We start from the raw sequence: 17,442 nt of genomic DNA on the forward strand, positions 1-17,442 counted from the left end.
CCAGACAGAGTTCCTGCTGCTGGTTGATTCAGTTTATTAGTGTGTATTAATAACATGATATTCATAATATATTTCTAGAATATCATTGTTTCTGCCAACTCCAGGGTAACCATCCCTTAATGAGCATTAATTAATCTGTTGCAGTCATAAAACCACACATTACTATAATCACAGTTGGCCTGACATACTTGGGTTTACGGCTACAAGAGGCCTCAATCAAACATCCCAAGTGTCCATCGATTCCTCAACGTTCAGAGCACTTGCCTCAATGTGGCAGACTTCTACCTCCCCAGTCATTGACACCATGTCAGTGTAAACTCCACCACATTTTTCAAGGGCACATTGACAGCAGTTGCTGAGAAATGAAGGAAAACAGAGCAGGACCTCTGTTTACTCAAAGGCTGCTGACAGCGAGAGGAAATGCAGGAAATTCTCAAAAGAATGAGCTGCCAGCTGCTACTACATGACCCAGGGGCAATTCAGCAATTTACAAGTAAGATATCTGACTCAAATTATTATGCAGGGTTATTTCAATGCCTTTCCCACTTGTGAATAGAGAGCGCGGTAACAAGCTCGCAGATCTACTGTGTAGTACAAGCAGATGGTTGCTGCGGACGACCATGATTCTCCAAAAAGAAAACATGGCAAAATAAATGTTCAGAGGTTTATTAAATACTGAATGTATTTATCTACACTCAAAAGGAGACCAAATACATCTTGATGGTCAAATTTTAAAGCCGACAAACGTCGACAAATATGCAAGATGAAGAGCAACATCAGTGGATTCTCAGTAGCACAGTTTCCTCTGAAGGAGATCCAGACAGGACATCTTCCTCTTTGAACAAACACTGCATGTCCAATGGGCAGCCGTCCGTAACCACAGAGCTGGTTAAAGTTCATTTACACCACACATTTACTTTCACAGTGAAGTAAAATGGGATTGGTCTAAATGTATCCATAACCAATCAGAAGTGGTGCCAAAAGAGGACCTCAGCCAATCAGAGTGAGGAGAGGTACAGTGAATTAGAAGGATGTGCTGAAAAGGACACTGCTCGTCTGCATTTAACACACTCATTCTCGCTCTCGTTTTCTTTCACCTGTTAAAAAAAAAAAACAAAAGAGGATCAAACCTGAGGTACTTCCAAGAGAAGCCAATCGTTCTCCTTCCACTCCACTACGGTGTCCAATTGCACATCACAGTCCCCCTCCCCAGAGCAATAAACACAAGCACAGGAAAATAAGTTGACGCACTTTATTCCTAAAACAGAAGCCATACCACCAGCTGCTGGCATGGCATTCATATATAATTATTTATATATATTGCCGTTTGGTTTTGTGTCTAAATGTGTGGTATAAAATACTATATACAACAATGTACCTCTTTATTTGAACACAGTGAAGTTCATTGCTGTACAAGTCCTCTGAAGCTACAGCTTTGCTGTAAGTCCTTCATGCTCACAGGCATGAAGCATAATTCTCCACTCTAATTCTTCTGTACATTGTGACAATACAAATATTCTGTCTCCATTACAAAAAATAATACTCTAAAAGCAACCTACTGGGACTTTATTTAATTTTTATGGGATTTTTCCTGGTTGTTTTATTAATTAAGACGATTACATATATCTTAGACCAATTGCTTTAAAGCAGGAAGGTGATATAAACCTTCTCCATTTTTTATATATAAAAGAGGTTAAGAAATAAGACAAATTATACATTTAAAAACTTACAATAAATAAGATAGATGCAGGCATTTCATTTGGATACTATTTCATCCAAAGGAATAAAAAGGAATTTCTTGTCTTAAAACCAAAGATCCATTCTTGAGTTTTTCCTTGATCAAATATGTCCCTTTTCTTCCAATAACTTTACAGATAGACTCGTCTCTCCGATACAGACTGGCCAGTGACTGCGCTGCCATGCTACTGTACATGACAGCCAATCTGTCATTCTCTCACGTTCAATAATTGCGACTTAACTTCTGGGTTGCCCCTCTTCTTTATTCCCTTGTCTCTATGTGCATGTCTTTAAATCACAGGGACAGGACTGTCTCAACCAGTAACATCCACAGATGTGGAGACGGGACTGGCGAGGCTCTGAGCAGCCGCGTAATCCCGTCTGGGTGCAGGATCCAGCTCTGGTTCTCTTCACTCGTGATGAAACACCCGTTGGAGCTGTCGCGTTCCTCTTCGGTGAAATGCTTCTCTTACACGGCTCCTGTAACAGGCCGTCGGTTACAACATGTTCATGATGAAGTTGTACATCTGGTTGAGCACCACAAAGTGAATGGGCAGACACGATCGTCGGTCCTGCGTGGCCGGGTCACACGTCAGCCAGGAGAGGGCGTTGTACTGCTCTAGCACAAATCTGTTCAGGAAGAAGTACACTTGGTCTTTAATCAATTCATTGACAGGCTGACAAACCTGGCTTACAATCAACAAACATACATGAGGTCTATATGTGGAGCTTTGTGCATAAAAAAACAACTTCCACAAATCCACAGCACAGCCTGGAACCAGAGCCAGCAGGGTGGTGACGGTAATTTGTGCGCCTGACTTGAGGCGGAGTGTGTTGCGGTGCTGTTTACCTGAGTACATCTGAGGTCTGATTGGAGTCGAGGGGGTGGGAGTGTTTGCTGTGCAGCAGTTCATCTGATTGCACTGAAGACACATGGAGGTGCAAAGAGGCCTGAGAGAGAGAGCAGAGGGAGAGAGGGGGTGTCAGACGTACTACAATGAAGTCATCAGCCTTTTATTACAGCTCATCTAAATAATTACAGCTCTTTTCACAGCAGACTGAGAGCAGCGGTGAGTCTGGAAGCGGCTCTAGAATCAACGCATATCGCTGCAAATACAAACTGTGCTTTTTTTTTTTTTTAATATGTGCGGTTTTCAGTTGTGCAATTACACCCAAGGGTTTAATTAGACGTGTTCAGATATGGTCACACAAGTAACGAAATGCAACAAACAATTTGCAGTTCATTAACAGTTTACACCTTCGCTGCCTCTTTAAACACAGTTGTGGTTTCATGAGGTGCCGCATGCTGAACCAGGTCTTAGCTGGGGGGCAGTGAATCAACACAGACCCCTCATCAGCCTCATCACCTTCCTGTGTGTCCTTTTTTTAATACAAATCAAACAAACAGCGTTTTGATTAGCGGGTTCTGTTGCTTCCCGTCTTTACGCTAAGCAGCTGTAATTACAGGGTTCTCCAAAAACGCAGGACGTTCTGTGTTGACGCGAGGCTGATATGATGGATGGGAGCCGGCATTCACAGAAGCTGCGTCTACACAACTGCTAAGCCCTGCAGATGTTTAGATTGTTATCCACGACGATACAATCAGGAGGCGTCTGCTCAGTTTAATCCTGCAGCAGGACAATCAGACCAAACATCCAGCCCAGTCAAAAAGCAAAACACGTTCAATCATAAGGAGAGCAGGGAGTCCTGCAGCAGGTGGTCTGGTCCCCACAGCCCTGGTCTCAGCAGCTCAGTCAGTCTGGGTTTACACCGAACAGACAGGAGACACTGGGACAGACTAAATCCACTGAAGAACACACTCCAGAACCAGTCCACAGCCAGAACAGTGCAGGCGATTAGCTGTCTGTGCTGTACATCCTGACTTCACTTTTATTGTCTTAAACATTTTAGCAGCACTTTTACATTCAGGTAACAAATCCAGGAACTTATTAGTCTCACAAAATAACACAACGATGTCAGTATCTACACCAGTATAGAATATTTTATTTGTTAGGACCTGAACACAACCTCAAACAAACTCAAAAAAGAACCACCTTCAATAATCAGATATTGAAAGCAGCTTCAGCAGCTTCACCTGCAGGACCACCTGTACAGCTCGTGTTGTTCTCTGTTGGGATCGACTACATGTGTGTTTCCAGCTATCAGGCATTTGGCCTCGTGCCAAACCAGTCCAGGTCAGCTGCAGGAAGCAGCAGCAGAATAATCAGGAGGGAAAGATGCCCTCTACTCTGCCACCAACAAGATGAAGTCTTCCAAGGAGGATAACAGATGTCTGAAGGAGCAGGTCGTCCTCAGAGGCAGGAGCTGATCCAGGTGTGGGAGATCCTGAAGCAAAACGCAGAGGATCACAAGAACACAGAGGGAAACCCTGGATGTCCTCACTCAGCAAGACAAGGAGCTGAAGAGGAGTGAAGAGCAACAGAGGAGCACTGTGATGCTCTAGAAGGAGACAGTGCAGAGGACAGTGCAGGACGTGGAGAAGGACGTGGTCTGTGAGAAATACTTTAAAAGGAGTGGAAGAAGAAGGCAAGCGAGACAGATGAAGAGATTAAACTCCTCATCTCCAGGAACAAGCAGCTTCAGGTGCGCTGCCTCAGCTCATCGTTTGACTTCACAACAGCATCTTGTTGGATCCTAACAGCTTGCTTCACAGTCTAGCAGAATATAAAATATGCCGTCTCCTTTCAGGAGCCAGCGTTCACCACAAAGGAGCAGCTGGAGGAGAGAAGAAACGCAGAGGAGGAAAACGAGAAGCAAAGGAAGAACAAGAAAGGGAGGAATGGAGAAAGAGGGGAAACAAAAGATGGAGAGGAAAGGCTGAGGAGACAAGGAGAAGTGAAGAGCAAAGAAAGAGAGTAAAAAGGGAAAAGAAAGCACAGAAGAGGAAAGAACAGGGTGAGCTCCAGCAGAGCATCCTTCCTCCTGAAGCCCTCACTTCATGTCCCCTTTCCTTCTCTCCTTACCTTATCCTTTCCTCCTTTCCTTCTCTCCTTACCTTGACCTTTCCTCCTTTCTTTCCCTCGCTCCTTACCTTATCCTTTCCTCCTTTCCTTCTCTCTCTCCTTACCTTATCCTTTCCTCCTTTCCTTCCCTCTCTCCTCACCTTACCCTTTCATCCTTTCCTCCTTTCCTTCCCTCTCTCCCTACCTTATCCTTTCCTCTTTCTCCTTACTTCATCCTTTCCTCCTTTCCTCCTCTCTCTCGTTACCTCATCATTTGCTCCTTCCCTTCCCTCTATCCTTACCTTATCCTTTCCTCTCTCTCCTTACTTCATCCTTTCATCCTTTCCTCCTCTCTCTCCTTACCTTATCCTTTTTTCCTTTCCTTCTCTCTCTCTCCTTACCTCATCCTTTCCTCCTTTCCTTCCCTCTCTCCTTACCTCATCCTTTCCTCCTTTCCTTCCCTCTCTCCTTACCTCATCCTTTCCTCCTTTCCTTCTCTCTCTTCTTACCTTACCCTTTCCTCCTTTCCTCTCTCTCCTTACTCCATCCTTTCCTCCTTTCCTTCCCTCCCAATCACATATTTTAAATATCTTGAAGCTGCTCAGTACAGCTCTGTTGAAGTGGATTACATCTGTCTGTGTGCATTTTTAAACAAAGATACATAATTTAATTAAAGGCTCTGTGGCTCTAACGAAGCCCCACACTACCACAGTCCCTGTTTTCTGAAGAGCAGATCAGACACAACAAGGCTCCACTTCAGTCTCTGTGTGTCACTCAGTTAGACAACATATCAGCGTTAATCTTGAAGGGCTGGAAAATGAGCCACAGTTTCCTCGGGCAGTCTTTCTTTGTGTTTACGACTCGTTTTACTGTTTTAATGAGTCTCAGCCCCCCCACAACAAGGGCTTCGGTCAGGGCTGCTGTCTGCCTGGTCAGAAATCAAGCATCATTTGGGGAACGCTCCTTAATGAGAAAAGTCTCAACCTCTGGTTTGAGCTGTAAGCAATTAAAGGAAATGCTGATCAGGGTTCCCACTCTTCCCCTGAAATTATTTTCCAGGACTTTTCCAGGACATTTTCAGCTGCTACAGACACAAGTTATCACGCCATACATTGCCCTGTCTCCTCATTCTTTGAAAGTGTTTTCAGCTGCAGCTTGCATTTACTCAGACTGTTTGTTACTCAGACATTTGATGTGCCGTCTATGGCTATAATTTATCTATGAAAATTAATTATGACAAATATATCACAGAATAATGCAAACACACCCACAGATCACAGCGGAATAATTAGCATGACAAATTGGAGTTGGGAGGACGAATCATTTTCCAGGATAATTTAACCGTTTCTGGGACATTTGACCTTTTTTCCTAATTTTCCATGACTGGAACATTGCTCAATCATTTTCCAGGTTTTCCAGGATGTGTGGGAACCCTGATCATGTACCACACAGTACATTCTGAACAATAATCCCAGTTTGGTGCAGAAAAACTTCACTGGCCTGCACACAGAACTGGTGGAAAGTGTTTCTAGAAGAGCAGAGCAGGAGTGTGTTCATGAAAAAGCTCTAAAACGCAGTTAAACAGCAAATGAGACATAAAAGAATGAGACGAACACAGCGTCACATAAGACGGCTGCTGACTCAACTGATCTGAGGTCTGCTATAAATGCTAAACCATAACCCGTTGTCTACCATTTTGGAAAAAACTAATTATTTTTGTTGATGGAAAACACATAAAAACAAACCTTGACACAATTATTTTATGTACTTCGGCCGAGCAATGCATTATTACTGCACAAACCTGCAGTTTAGTGTCTTTTGTTCATGTTTTGGCCGCCACCTGAACATCTAAAGGCATCACAACACCAGCATCCTACACTGATCACACTGTTCATGTCATTCATTCAACAGCTACACCAGCCACAGCAGGTCCACTCAGGCCAGCCGTCAGCTCTGCACACAGAACATCTCCCACCATACATGACCAAACATGTGCACAAAGTCATTTTATCCCAAAGGACATATCCTCCCAGTGATGCTCATTAGAGAATAAAGCCTTTATTTTATTTCATGGAGCTTTCCTCTGACTGCCCGGTCCGTTGTCTGTTATTTATCTGGGTTTGTATGGACAGGGCACAGCAATTAAATCCACACAGTCACACAGGGTTTTATCATCTCAACCTCTTCTCACCGCTGTTGGTGTCACTGACGATTCATCTCCATTCATTTCAAGCTTTTAACTATCATCTGGTTTGTCTTGTGAATTTAGTGAATGAGTCCCATTAATTATGAAGTGGTTTCGGTTTCATGGGGTGAGCCGATGTTAACGAGCAACACGCACACTCACACGCTCTGGTTGTGTGTGTTCACAGCTTTATGTTCAGATGGAACGTGTTCCGATTAGTCAGTGATAAAAACACTGACGGGTCAACTAGAAACGGCTAAAGATCAGTCAGAAAATATTTGTTTTTGTCTTTATATTGACCATCTTTAAACAAACTCCTCTAGTGACTATCCCTCCAAACAGACAGAGAGAGGATCAAATTAACAAGATGCACAAATCTGATGTTGTGGAGGCAACACACGTCTAAATGTTAGGCCTACAATACAGTCCAGGAGGATTTAACAGTTTGTTTTTAACCTCTCCCTGGGTGACATGATTAGTACTGCAGCCCCACTTAAAGCCAAAGTGGACTTCTCAGTTAAGAAACAGGAGACTTACAAACTGCCAAAACCTGGAGACGCTGCCACAGATTGTGAGAGAATCACATCCTGAACAATTGTGGCAGCTGAATTTGACAGGTGTCTTCAGCAAATGCATGACATGGAGGACTTGTCAGATTCATCACAAACCCAGTGACTGTCAGAGCGCCGGCTGCATGTTCCTCCAAATGAGCCGGACATGTAAATAAGTGAAGAGCAGAGTGACATTGAAAAGCAAAGAAGGGAAACTTTTTTAGGATTAGTGAGGAGGGAGAACTTCCCTCTCCTCTCCTCCTGTGCACTGAAGGTCAGAGCCGGTTTTGGCTCCGCCTCTCTGTGTGAGATGGCCTTTTCATAGAAATCATCAAAACAAAGCAGCGACCCGGCTGACTGACAGGCTGCACTGGACCGGACTGGACTGGACTTGTGAGACTACAGAGCACTTAGTGAGCACTGGGAGGCTTTCCTCAGTTTGGACTGAAACACTGAGTATAATTCCTCGTCACCTGTTTCCTTTATGTTGTCACGTGGCGCCTAACGAGGGAAACTCTGCGCTGCTCTCCTTACTCAGTTCAACTAAAGTGAATTTCTTTCAATGTAGTCATTCTTATTTTCACCTCTACCCTGGAGGCTGACTCTGAGAGAAGCCGAGCATCTTTCAGTTCACACTTCGTCTTCACATAATTGTATGTCATCTGAATATGTCTTTTTTTTCTGAATCCTAGATCTTAACCTATATTTAAGTATATATAGTAGATCTTAGCTGGGAAAAGGTTGGTGGCCACTGGTCCTGATGGACTCTACAGTTCATCCACATTCATCTTTTTCTGTTGTTTGAATCACGTTGGCCAACAGCTGAAAGTAGTCTCATCTCTAAAACTACAAACAGAGCTGACAAACGCTTCATTTAATTTAATATAACAGCAACTATAGCCGTCTTTTGATCCACGTATTGTTGTGACAGACTGTGGGGATATCCCAGTTAAAACCTGTTTACTTCCCACTGAAGCATTGTTCTTATATTTATGGGAATGTTTTCTGCATTCAGACAACAACGACATCAGGTCTGTATTAAATTATTATTATTATAGTTTCACCTGTCAAACTTGGATCTGATTAACAAGTTGCCTGTTTACAACACAGCTTAAGATTTGAGAAACCTTTATTATGTATGTGAAAACTCCAAAATTGTACTTATTATTATTCATTAATACGGTTCTCACTAAGATGACAATGGGTTGTAAACAGTGTTAGGGCCTTACATGGACATGTACACACCGTCTCACAATAACAAGCTGATCAAGTAAATGGAGAATCCATCCCTTCATATCGTTAGTGAATCTGGCGTTACCGCCAACGTCAGACAAACCAACTTGGTATCTTCAATACTCAGTTGTGAAATAAAGATGAATCATATAAACGCTACATTATGAATCTCATTCATTTTCCCATATAAAATCCACAAATTCCCAGAATAAATATTACTAACACCTTACTCCAGATCAGGAGATGCTCTCACATACACCAACACACGTCTTAATGCCCGTTGTTCATTAAACACACCATTCACATCACAAATATGACAAAACAGCAGGCAAATCCACCAAACAGGCATCACATCCTTATCCACACACATGGATCCTAATAAAGCGTGTAAACACTACTGATGTTTTAGAGAGCTAAGAGTAGTGGTGAAGACGATCGTCCTGCAGGGGGCCCAGTGTTAAATAATCAAGTAAAACTTTTACCAGTTTACTGTAGTCTGTATCTGTCAACTTAGCCATATTACACACACTCTGAAGTCACACAACAATCCCAAAATGAAAGCACGTGGTCTTGTTTTGCCGTACCTAATAATGTACGCTACCTGTGAATGGTCCAGTACGCTACACACTTAATGTGACCATGGTATAAGTGTCATTTAAACAACAGGCAGGACATGTTGCTTTGACTCAGTGGGTTAAGGAAAACTAATCATCAAAGAACAGGGTCAGGTCTAACCGGTTTACTGTAGCAGCTTGGTTCTGGACGACAAACAACAACTAAATGAACATATGAGCAGGCAGGGAGCTTTACCTTGAGGAAGAGTGGACACTGGTTCTGAGCCTGCGGACAGGCTGACCAGAACCAGTCAGGTAGTGGGCCGGCTTTGGCCGTGGACACGAAGTAGCCGAGTGCCAGAGGCTGCTGCAGGAGGTTAGGAACCTCTTCATGAGACTCCATACGGTCGGTGCTCTGGCCCTGCAACAAGGAGCAAACTCAGCATTAGCTCTGCTTCCTATTTGTCATGTTGTGTGTTATTCTTCAGCTGACTGTGTGTGTGTGTGTGTGTACGTGTTGCCTCACCTTGCTGCCGTCACCTCCGTGGTGGTAATGAGAGCCAGGGGAGTGTACTGGTGAGGTGGTGGGTGAGATGTTAATGATGTCTGGGTCCACTAGCTCGTTCTCCTGGTCCAACAGGTCAAAGATCCCGATGGCATCAGACCCATCTGTAGAGAGCAGGAGAGTAACTCAATAGGTGTGCAACTGAAGAAGTTTGGGAATAAATAAACTTGATGTCTGTGAAAAGCACCAAAACGCTCGTTCGAAAACGTCCTTCCCTTATAATCTGTGTGTTAAAATAGGACAATCTACATGAGGAACTTGCACAGTATACGTTGATAGAGGTCAGTTTAACATTCACTTCATTTCTGACAACAATCCTTTTTTTAATAAAGTAAATAAGCTGAAGGTGCTGCAGACGTGTTAAGCATCACAGCACGACAACACAGGCCCTCAACTAACGAAGGGAAGCAAACAAACAGCACAGACAAGGAAGCAGTACGTCGCTGTGAGTTTGTCTGGGGTCCAGCAAACAGGATGAGCCACATTCAATTAGAAACACAACAGAATGACTGCAAGATAGATGAAGCGGCGCTGCTGACCAGTGGTGGCGTTCAGAATGTCGATGTTGGTGTCGATGTTGGTGTAATTGGAGCTGGCGACTTGGACGAAGGCGGAGGTGGGGAAGACCAGGATGTGGGTGCAGGAGGTGTCCTGGGGGGTGCTCAGCTGGGACGTCTGCATGTTCAAGGTGGTGCTGCGGCCAAACACTGAGCCCGTCGACACAGAGTCTGATGGAGGGAGGGAGAGACGGTCGATGAACAGAGCGGCGAAGGAGGAGAATCAAACAGAACGGGAGGGAGTCCTTCTCACAATCCTTTCATCTAGCACGGACACAATCAATTAACTGACCTTCACTGAGCAAATTCTACAGATTTCGCTGGTTTTAAACTGATTTCATTTAATTGCAGCATAATAACGAGCATGTTCATCATACACAAGTAATATCTTCACCTGAGCTGCGAATTTAAGCTTTAACTGTGATTAAAATAACCCCACTTTCAACTACAGCATTCAAACGGAAAGAAATGACTGTTTAAATATTAATACACGGCTGAATTGATTGGATAAGCTGGAGTCACAGAGGTGAGGTTTAAAAATGTATTAAAAATGTTTCCTCATATGTACATCATGTAAGAAACTAGATTTAAAATGTCAGAACAGCTGTTATGTTTAGCGCCAGCCCCCTTTAGTCAAAGTCATCTGAGGCTAACACAGCTTCGCTAATCTGTTTCAGCTCGAGGAGGTTTTTAGAAAAGGAGATGTCCTCAGCCCAGCATAGCTCAACACAATCCCGGTATGATGCACTGACAATCCCCCACTCGTTTCCCAAAATAAACCCATTGATCTGACTCTCCATCACGCTGCATTGAGATCAATGGGCATCTGAGAGGTAGTGCTTTATGAGCGAAAGGTACACGATCTTCCCTGCCATCAATCTGCTCTGGACAAGGTGGGGACATGCATTGTGATATGCTGCTGCCATCCATCATGCCACACACACACACACACAAACACACACACACACACACACACACAAACACAGATCAGAGCTGCCTCTCCGGGTGGAGTAATGTCACTCACATTCAAACAGATAGGAAGCGTATTTAAAATCTTTGTCACAAGCACACATTGTACCTGGCATGATGATAAAGGATCCCTGCGGTTCCATGGCAACCAAGCACACGCTGAGGATGCTGGGAGTGTCTGAGGCGGAGATGCCACACATCCGACACATTTCCTTGAGACGCCGGCTGAGCGACTGGAGGTTTCTCCTGCTCAACAGAATGCTCCAGTCTGGGGCATCAAGAGAGGAGACGTACGGGATGAGTGACCGAGCGACACGCTGGTATGAACACATGCTGCATTTTATTATATTCCTCCTTACCTTTTAACTCTCCGTGCCCTATCCTGCCTAATCGACCAATCACCACCCTCCAGGGAACAGATGTCATCTGCACCAGTCCTAAGCACCAATCCCACAGCTTCTGCAGGCCGAGCCGCCGAACCGATCCCTTTTTCCTCCTCGCCCTGTGGAACACATAGAGCCGTGTCAAAACACACTCTCAAAATGTAAACACATCGTAACTATTCAGAAGCGGCTGATAAAATAATATACTGTGCGCCCAGGCTCTTCTCAGGAATATGCACTCGACTGACAGCCATGCGCTTTTCCTCTCAGGTCCAATTTACATATATTTCAGCACCAAGTGTCATTTGACAGCGAGTATGAGATACCAGATGAAGAAATCACAGTTTAGATATCAAGCAGACACATTTTAAGTGTCATTAACAGCTGATACGCACCTTTTGTGAGAAAAATTAACCAGTCAGGAGTGAGCAGGATGGTGTCAAGTCACTTTCAGCACTTTACTACACTGGCATGAACGCTACGACGTTCAACATTCAAACAAATGCAACAGGCAAAGCTGGGAAACTACTTGCAAAATGCCTTTTTCTGTCAGCAGATGCTTTGTTTGTTTTTTGAGTGTATCCGCCTCTAAACCCCAACATAACACAAAGTGAGGAAAAAACAAATAAGTCTGAAGATGGAGTGACGTTAAGTGTTGATGGTGATAAAAAGCAGAAAGATGGTAGGTTACAGTGCAGTGCTGATTGTGTCTCTACCTGTTGGGCACGTCTATGTTGATGATGCAGGTCTCTAGAAGTTCCCCATACAGGTCAGTGCACGTAGCCAGAAGCCATCGCTGGTCGTGGGACAAACAGTATCCTACAAACAGCACGTTGTATTTCTGCGACGCCTCACCGAATGTCTCCCCGAGCTCTGTTTGTTTGTCCTTTACTGGTGCCAGGATGAACGGAGGTGTATACAGCCGCAGACACTCTGGCCTCTGCACACAGGGAGGAGAAAAGATTCAGGACAAATTCTTCCACAGAAATGAATCTGCTCCACACATGCAGAATTTGCCAAAGCTTGATTGGATGTTGCGTATATAAAGCTGCAAGAAAATGTGTAGTAGAAAATGTGTCCTTTGAACCCTCACTTCTGTTTACATATTAGATATCTGTACAAACAACGAACACCATTGTGTCCTTCCCATTCTCCCATCAATATCCCTGGTATCCCAGCAAGGCAGCTTAAGGTTTGCCTCTGTGTTGAAGGGAAAAGGTGGCACCTGCTGTGAGGAAGGAAGTCGACTGAATTAGGTCCTGATCTAAAGCGCCCCTTTGTCTAAACCGGGAGTCAAGATCCCATTATGAAGGTCTCAGGGAGCTACCCAAGCAGATAATGGAAAGAAAACTCTAGAGTAGCAGAGGGTTACAAGTTCCTTTGGTCCTGTTCCAGCAAGAAAAAAAAAAAAGAAGCAAACTCAGAGGATGGTTAGCGCTAAAAACTCTATATCTCATTGCCTTCTTTCTTTTCAGTGGCTGACTGAACACAGCCGGAGCAAGAGGCAGGGTCATATCAGGTCAGGTTCATGTCTTGCTGGAAAGCTGTAAGCAACCAAAAAGCTGCTGCTGGGGCTATAGTGCCAGCCTCTCTTTGCTCACATATCGATCAGACGACCGAGGAGGCTAGCATGCTAATGCTAACTCATTGTGCCAAAAGGAAGCAGCTAAAGAACTGAACTGCAACTGCATGCTAACAGCTGTCTCTGCTTTGCAGATGGATTATGTCAAAGCAATTAGAGCGCCACTGCTACAACTTGGCTGTGCATTGCATTTACCTCGGGGCTCTTCAATGCTGTGTCGATGGCCAAGCCCGGGCCGAAGCCCGTCAGTGACTTCACATTGGTGGAGGCGGGCAGCGGCCGTCTGCACTGAGCGAACACAGAGAACGCTAGAGACTTGAGGTGCTGGGCGTAGATATGACGGTCTTCACCTCGTACTGGCTGGAGCAGGTACTGGCACGGGACAATCTGAGGGACAGAAGACAAGCTGTTAGACACAAGGAACCAAACTGGAACATCCTCACAACACTCCACATCGACATCAAGGCCAGTCCTCTTATTTAGTATCATACATTTAATACGACAGACTTTGAGCCAAAGTGCTCTCGAATAGAGGAATAAGGTTAAGCTTTCAAATGTACTTGACATGTTTAAATATTAAGGCCAAAACTATGTAATATTTACAGCTTGGGGGAAAAAGTAGGAAGTGAGCATTAAATCAGTCAGGAAAACTCTTCATTGGAACTTTTTATGGTTAATTTGCAGTCGTGTGGTTTCTTCTTCATAATGTATCCATAATACATTTGCAACGCAGTCCAATATACCTCTGTATACATCAGGGCTGCTCCATAAACATAAACAATTTAGATTAACTGTAAGATGCCCCCAAGTCGAATCTCCTCTGTTCAGAATAACTGTATTTTATTTCTTTTCTTTTTTAAAACTACGTCACAGTAACAGTCTGAGAAATGACTTAAAAATGACTTTGTTAGAACACTGATAGAAACAAACGGCAGAGTGACTGAGAGCAGAGCAACTTAGTTTTGTTCCGTGTGAAAACATGTTCTGACAGCACAAATGATTAATGGAGACCTTGAAACGTGTGTTTTACAGGTAAAACATGAGCGTTTCAGTGTGGGCTGGCTGCTCTTCTGGTGTGCTAAACTGCCCTCTAGCAGGGTGGAGAACATGAATATTATTTGTCTCATATAAGCAGGGCCCATAAGAACATGACAAATGTCCTCCCTCTGAAAAGTCAACTATTTAGCTGCTGAGAGTCGACTTGGGTGCAGCTGTGGTGTAAATCCTACCACAGTGGATTACACAGTCACAGGGTTTCATATTTTTCTGGTACACTCGGGGTGTACTGTGGACAATTTACTGCTTCTGATGGTGATGGATATATTAGCAGCGAAGCTACTGAGAGCAATCTGTTAACCATTAAGGAGTGACTGACACACCGACACTGACACGATTAACGTCATCTCCCTAATGCATTTAGCATTATGAAAACGAAATAAAATACGGTCAGCAATAAAAAACGCTGCTCTCTTGGGAAGCCTACTTACCTGTACAGAAATAGAATTGCGAATGTGTGGGGGCAGGAACTGAAGCATCTCAAGGTAGCAGCGTAGCAAACCCAGCGTCCACACGCTGGAGTGGGCCGGCACCGGCCCCGGACCGCCGTCGGCCTCCTCGTAGCTAAAGGGGTCCACAATGTAAACAACGATGGCAGGTGGATAAGTGACAGCGTGGGACTCCCCATCTGTGGGCACGCCCACCTTGTCTCGTTCCAAAGTGCTGGGGAACACACAAGAAGGCCAGCATTACAGAACAGTTATTGCCTAAGCTCAGTTCTGTCCACACTTTACTAAACACTGTGTCACATTAAAGACTATTGGAAAATATTGAGTCATCGCTAAACAAAGTCTATTCCATTGACAAGAGGAGCACTCAGTTTGGTCTCAGTGTCGTCTCTCTGTTGAAGGTGTGCAGGCTTTGTGTTGTGCAGTACCTTTCAGGAGGCTCTGAGGGCCCCTGGGTCTGGCTGCTGGAGTTGTCCCCTGAGGTGCCAGTATTCTGGGTACCAGCCTGCTGTCCCAGCTGTCCACTCTGAGGACCACCTCCCTGGCTCTGGCTCGCCATGCTCCCGAAGGGGGGAAAAGAGTTTGGCTTGGCAGACGGTATTGTGCTGCCAGACTGGCCCGAAGACGTCACGAGGCTGTTGGATGACGCAGAGCCATTTCCGGACCCACTGTTGCTGCTGCTGTTATTGTTGGGAACAGAGGAGCCGGCAGAATTGGTCGAGCCCTGCTGGCTGACTGTGCTGGAGGTGGAGCTAGACAGTTGTGTGGATGACGACTGGTTGGACGAGGGCGGGGGACTGGGCTGTGTGAGGAGGGAGCTGTCTAGTGGCTGTGACGCGAGGTATGGAGCTGAAGCGAGAAACAGAAATACACCAATAGATTTTATCAATAACATGAAACGCTCAAAGAGAAAATAGTCCATTTATTCCACTTTAACATCCTCCTACACTGATCACACTTCTTCGGTATTTCAAAGCTCTTTCAAGCAGTCAAGGTTCTCTAGCTAGCCTTTTAATACGAAGGCAATAATATCATAATAACTAAATCAAGAGGTGTTGAAGGTGGGAATTCAACAGAAAGCTGGTGTAATCACACATCGAGCAGCAGAAGAACCAGGGACGGTGTACAATGAAAGCTGCGGCAGTTACCTGGCAGTAAATGTCACAGTAAATGACACTTACCGAGGTTGTGGCGGCACACTTGTGCATAGAGTTTGAGCTTAGTGAAGGCGTCACTGTTGCCGCTGGCAGCCTTGAGGAACCAGTCACTGACTGGCTGATCCACCAGGTTTTTGGCTCCACTGCCGCCGACGAGGACTATGCCATCGGGGTAGCCTCTGGAAATGGGCCGGTGCTGTCCCAGTCGACACGACTGTACAAAAACAGATAAAGGCAACGTGTCAAACACAGTAAGTGTATGAACTGATACATAAATGGAGTTTAGAAATAGTTCAAGAACGGAGGCATGAATGTAGCTGCAGTTGCTTTTTTTTCCATTAAACAGCTGAAAATATACTGGTTAGTAAAAAGTCTGAGATCATTATTCAGTTGACGTGGACACAGCTATAGCAGTGGTGTTTGGATATGAAAGGTTTACACTCTTCTTCTGTACCTCGTAGACAGCAGTGAGGTCTCGAAAGAAGCTCTTGGCGCCGCTGAGCAGAGCCTCATTGTCAGGACAAACAACCAGGTACCCGATGTCCCGCTGGGAGCCAAAAGGATCCAGTAACAGTTTCTCCCAGTAGGGCAGACCAAACGGAGACAGCACCACAAAGTCATACTCATAACCCACCAGGAAGGTGGGGATGGGCAGAGGCTCCGGGGACTCGTCTGTGCCTGTGGGAGCGATGGGGAAACAGGAGAAGAATTCAGTGTAAAGCAAAGAAGGGAGGAGGCAGAAAGAAAAACAAGGCAAGACAGAGCAGTCAGTGAGTATTGTTAACAGGTAATGTGTCAGCTCCCCTCCCTCCTCTCTCTGCCCTCCACTGTGCATCAGAATTTGAGGTCAACAGACGATCTGACAGCTCCTCCCAACAGAGCTGACATCTGGACCACACCAGAGGGACCACACTGCCTATTGATCTGACAACATTCACAGTTTTTCCACCCCAAGACACACACATCCCAAATGTCAAGCACACAAACACCAAATGTTGTCACCACTCTCACAGTGGATCTTGTGCATTTGACCAGTAATCCTTTTTGAAAGCCAATTCTTCTATGCTCAAGAGGAAAATAAAAAGAATTGTGTTCTTTTACTTTCAGAGAGTTTTTGGCAGACTGAACCCTCTTGTGTTTATGTACGAGAAAACACTGACGTACTAACAGAAGTGAACTAGATAGGAGCAAAGCCTCTGTATGTTTCCCCCAGCTTTACCGTAAGAGCCCCGTCCGGCCATCTTGTGGAACTGCTGCCAGGTGAGGGGACCCTGAACGCCCCATGACCGCACTGTCCTCTTCTTCTGGATGGCGTCTTGGAGAACAGGCTGCAGGGACATGAGCACCCGCAGCACATCCTGAGAGCACAGCGCACTCACGTCCACTGCTGCAGAAGACATGAGTAGAAGAGACATAAAAGATTCATCATTACACGAGATACGACATGAAGTGGGTGAAAAAAAACCCAAAACAAAACAGATGTCTGTTTACTTCTAAGCAA

At 44.9% G+C, this 17,442-nt stretch overlaps 1 protein-coding gene across 2 annotated transcripts in view; it reads right to left on the reverse strand.

The window, feature by feature from the left end:
- Positions 1 to 1,237: 1,237 nt before the first annotated feature.
- The window catches only part of med13a (mediator complex subunit 13a), an 81,430-nt gene continuing 65,225 nt past the window's right edge, over positions 1,238 to 17,442 (reverse strand). For both annotated transcript variants that reach the window (XM_008284834.1, XM_008284835.1), the window contains 14 exons: positions 17,161 to 17,328; positions 16,396 to 16,619; positions 15,966 to 16,155; positions 15,213 to 15,633; positions 14,767 to 14,998; positions 13,475 to 13,666; positions 12,414 to 12,637; positions 11,674 to 11,816; positions 11,424 to 11,582; positions 10,328 to 10,516; positions 9,750 to 9,892; positions 9,480 to 9,644; positions 2,588 to 2,688; positions 1,238 to 2,367 (listed from right to left, as the gene is read on the reverse strand). In XM_008284834.1, the coding sequence (XP_008283056.1) occupies positions 2,235 to 2,367; positions 2,588 to 2,688; positions 9,480 to 9,644; positions 9,750 to 9,892; positions 10,328 to 10,516; positions 11,424 to 11,582; positions 11,674 to 11,816; positions 12,414 to 12,637; positions 13,475 to 13,666; positions 14,767 to 14,998; positions 15,213 to 15,633; positions 15,966 to 16,155; positions 16,396 to 16,619; positions 17,161 to 17,328 (2,684 nt within the window). In that variant the 3' untranslated portion in view covers positions 1,238 to 2,234. The remainder of the gene's footprint in view (positions 2,368 to 2,587; positions 2,689 to 9,479; positions 9,645 to 9,749; positions 9,893 to 10,327; positions 10,517 to 11,423; positions 11,583 to 11,673; positions 11,817 to 12,413; positions 12,638 to 13,474; positions 13,667 to 14,766; positions 14,999 to 15,212; positions 15,634 to 15,965; positions 16,156 to 16,395; positions 16,620 to 17,160; positions 17,329 to 17,442) is intronic.

This window comes from Stegastes partitus, unplaced genomic scaffold (assembly GCF_000690725.1).
Source record: "Stegastes partitus isolate 25-593 unplaced genomic scaffold, Stegastes_partitus-1.0.2 Scaffold375, whole genome shotgun sequence".
NCBI classification, from domain to species: Eukaryota; Metazoa; Chordata; class Actinopteri; family Pomacentridae; genus Stegastes; species Stegastes partitus.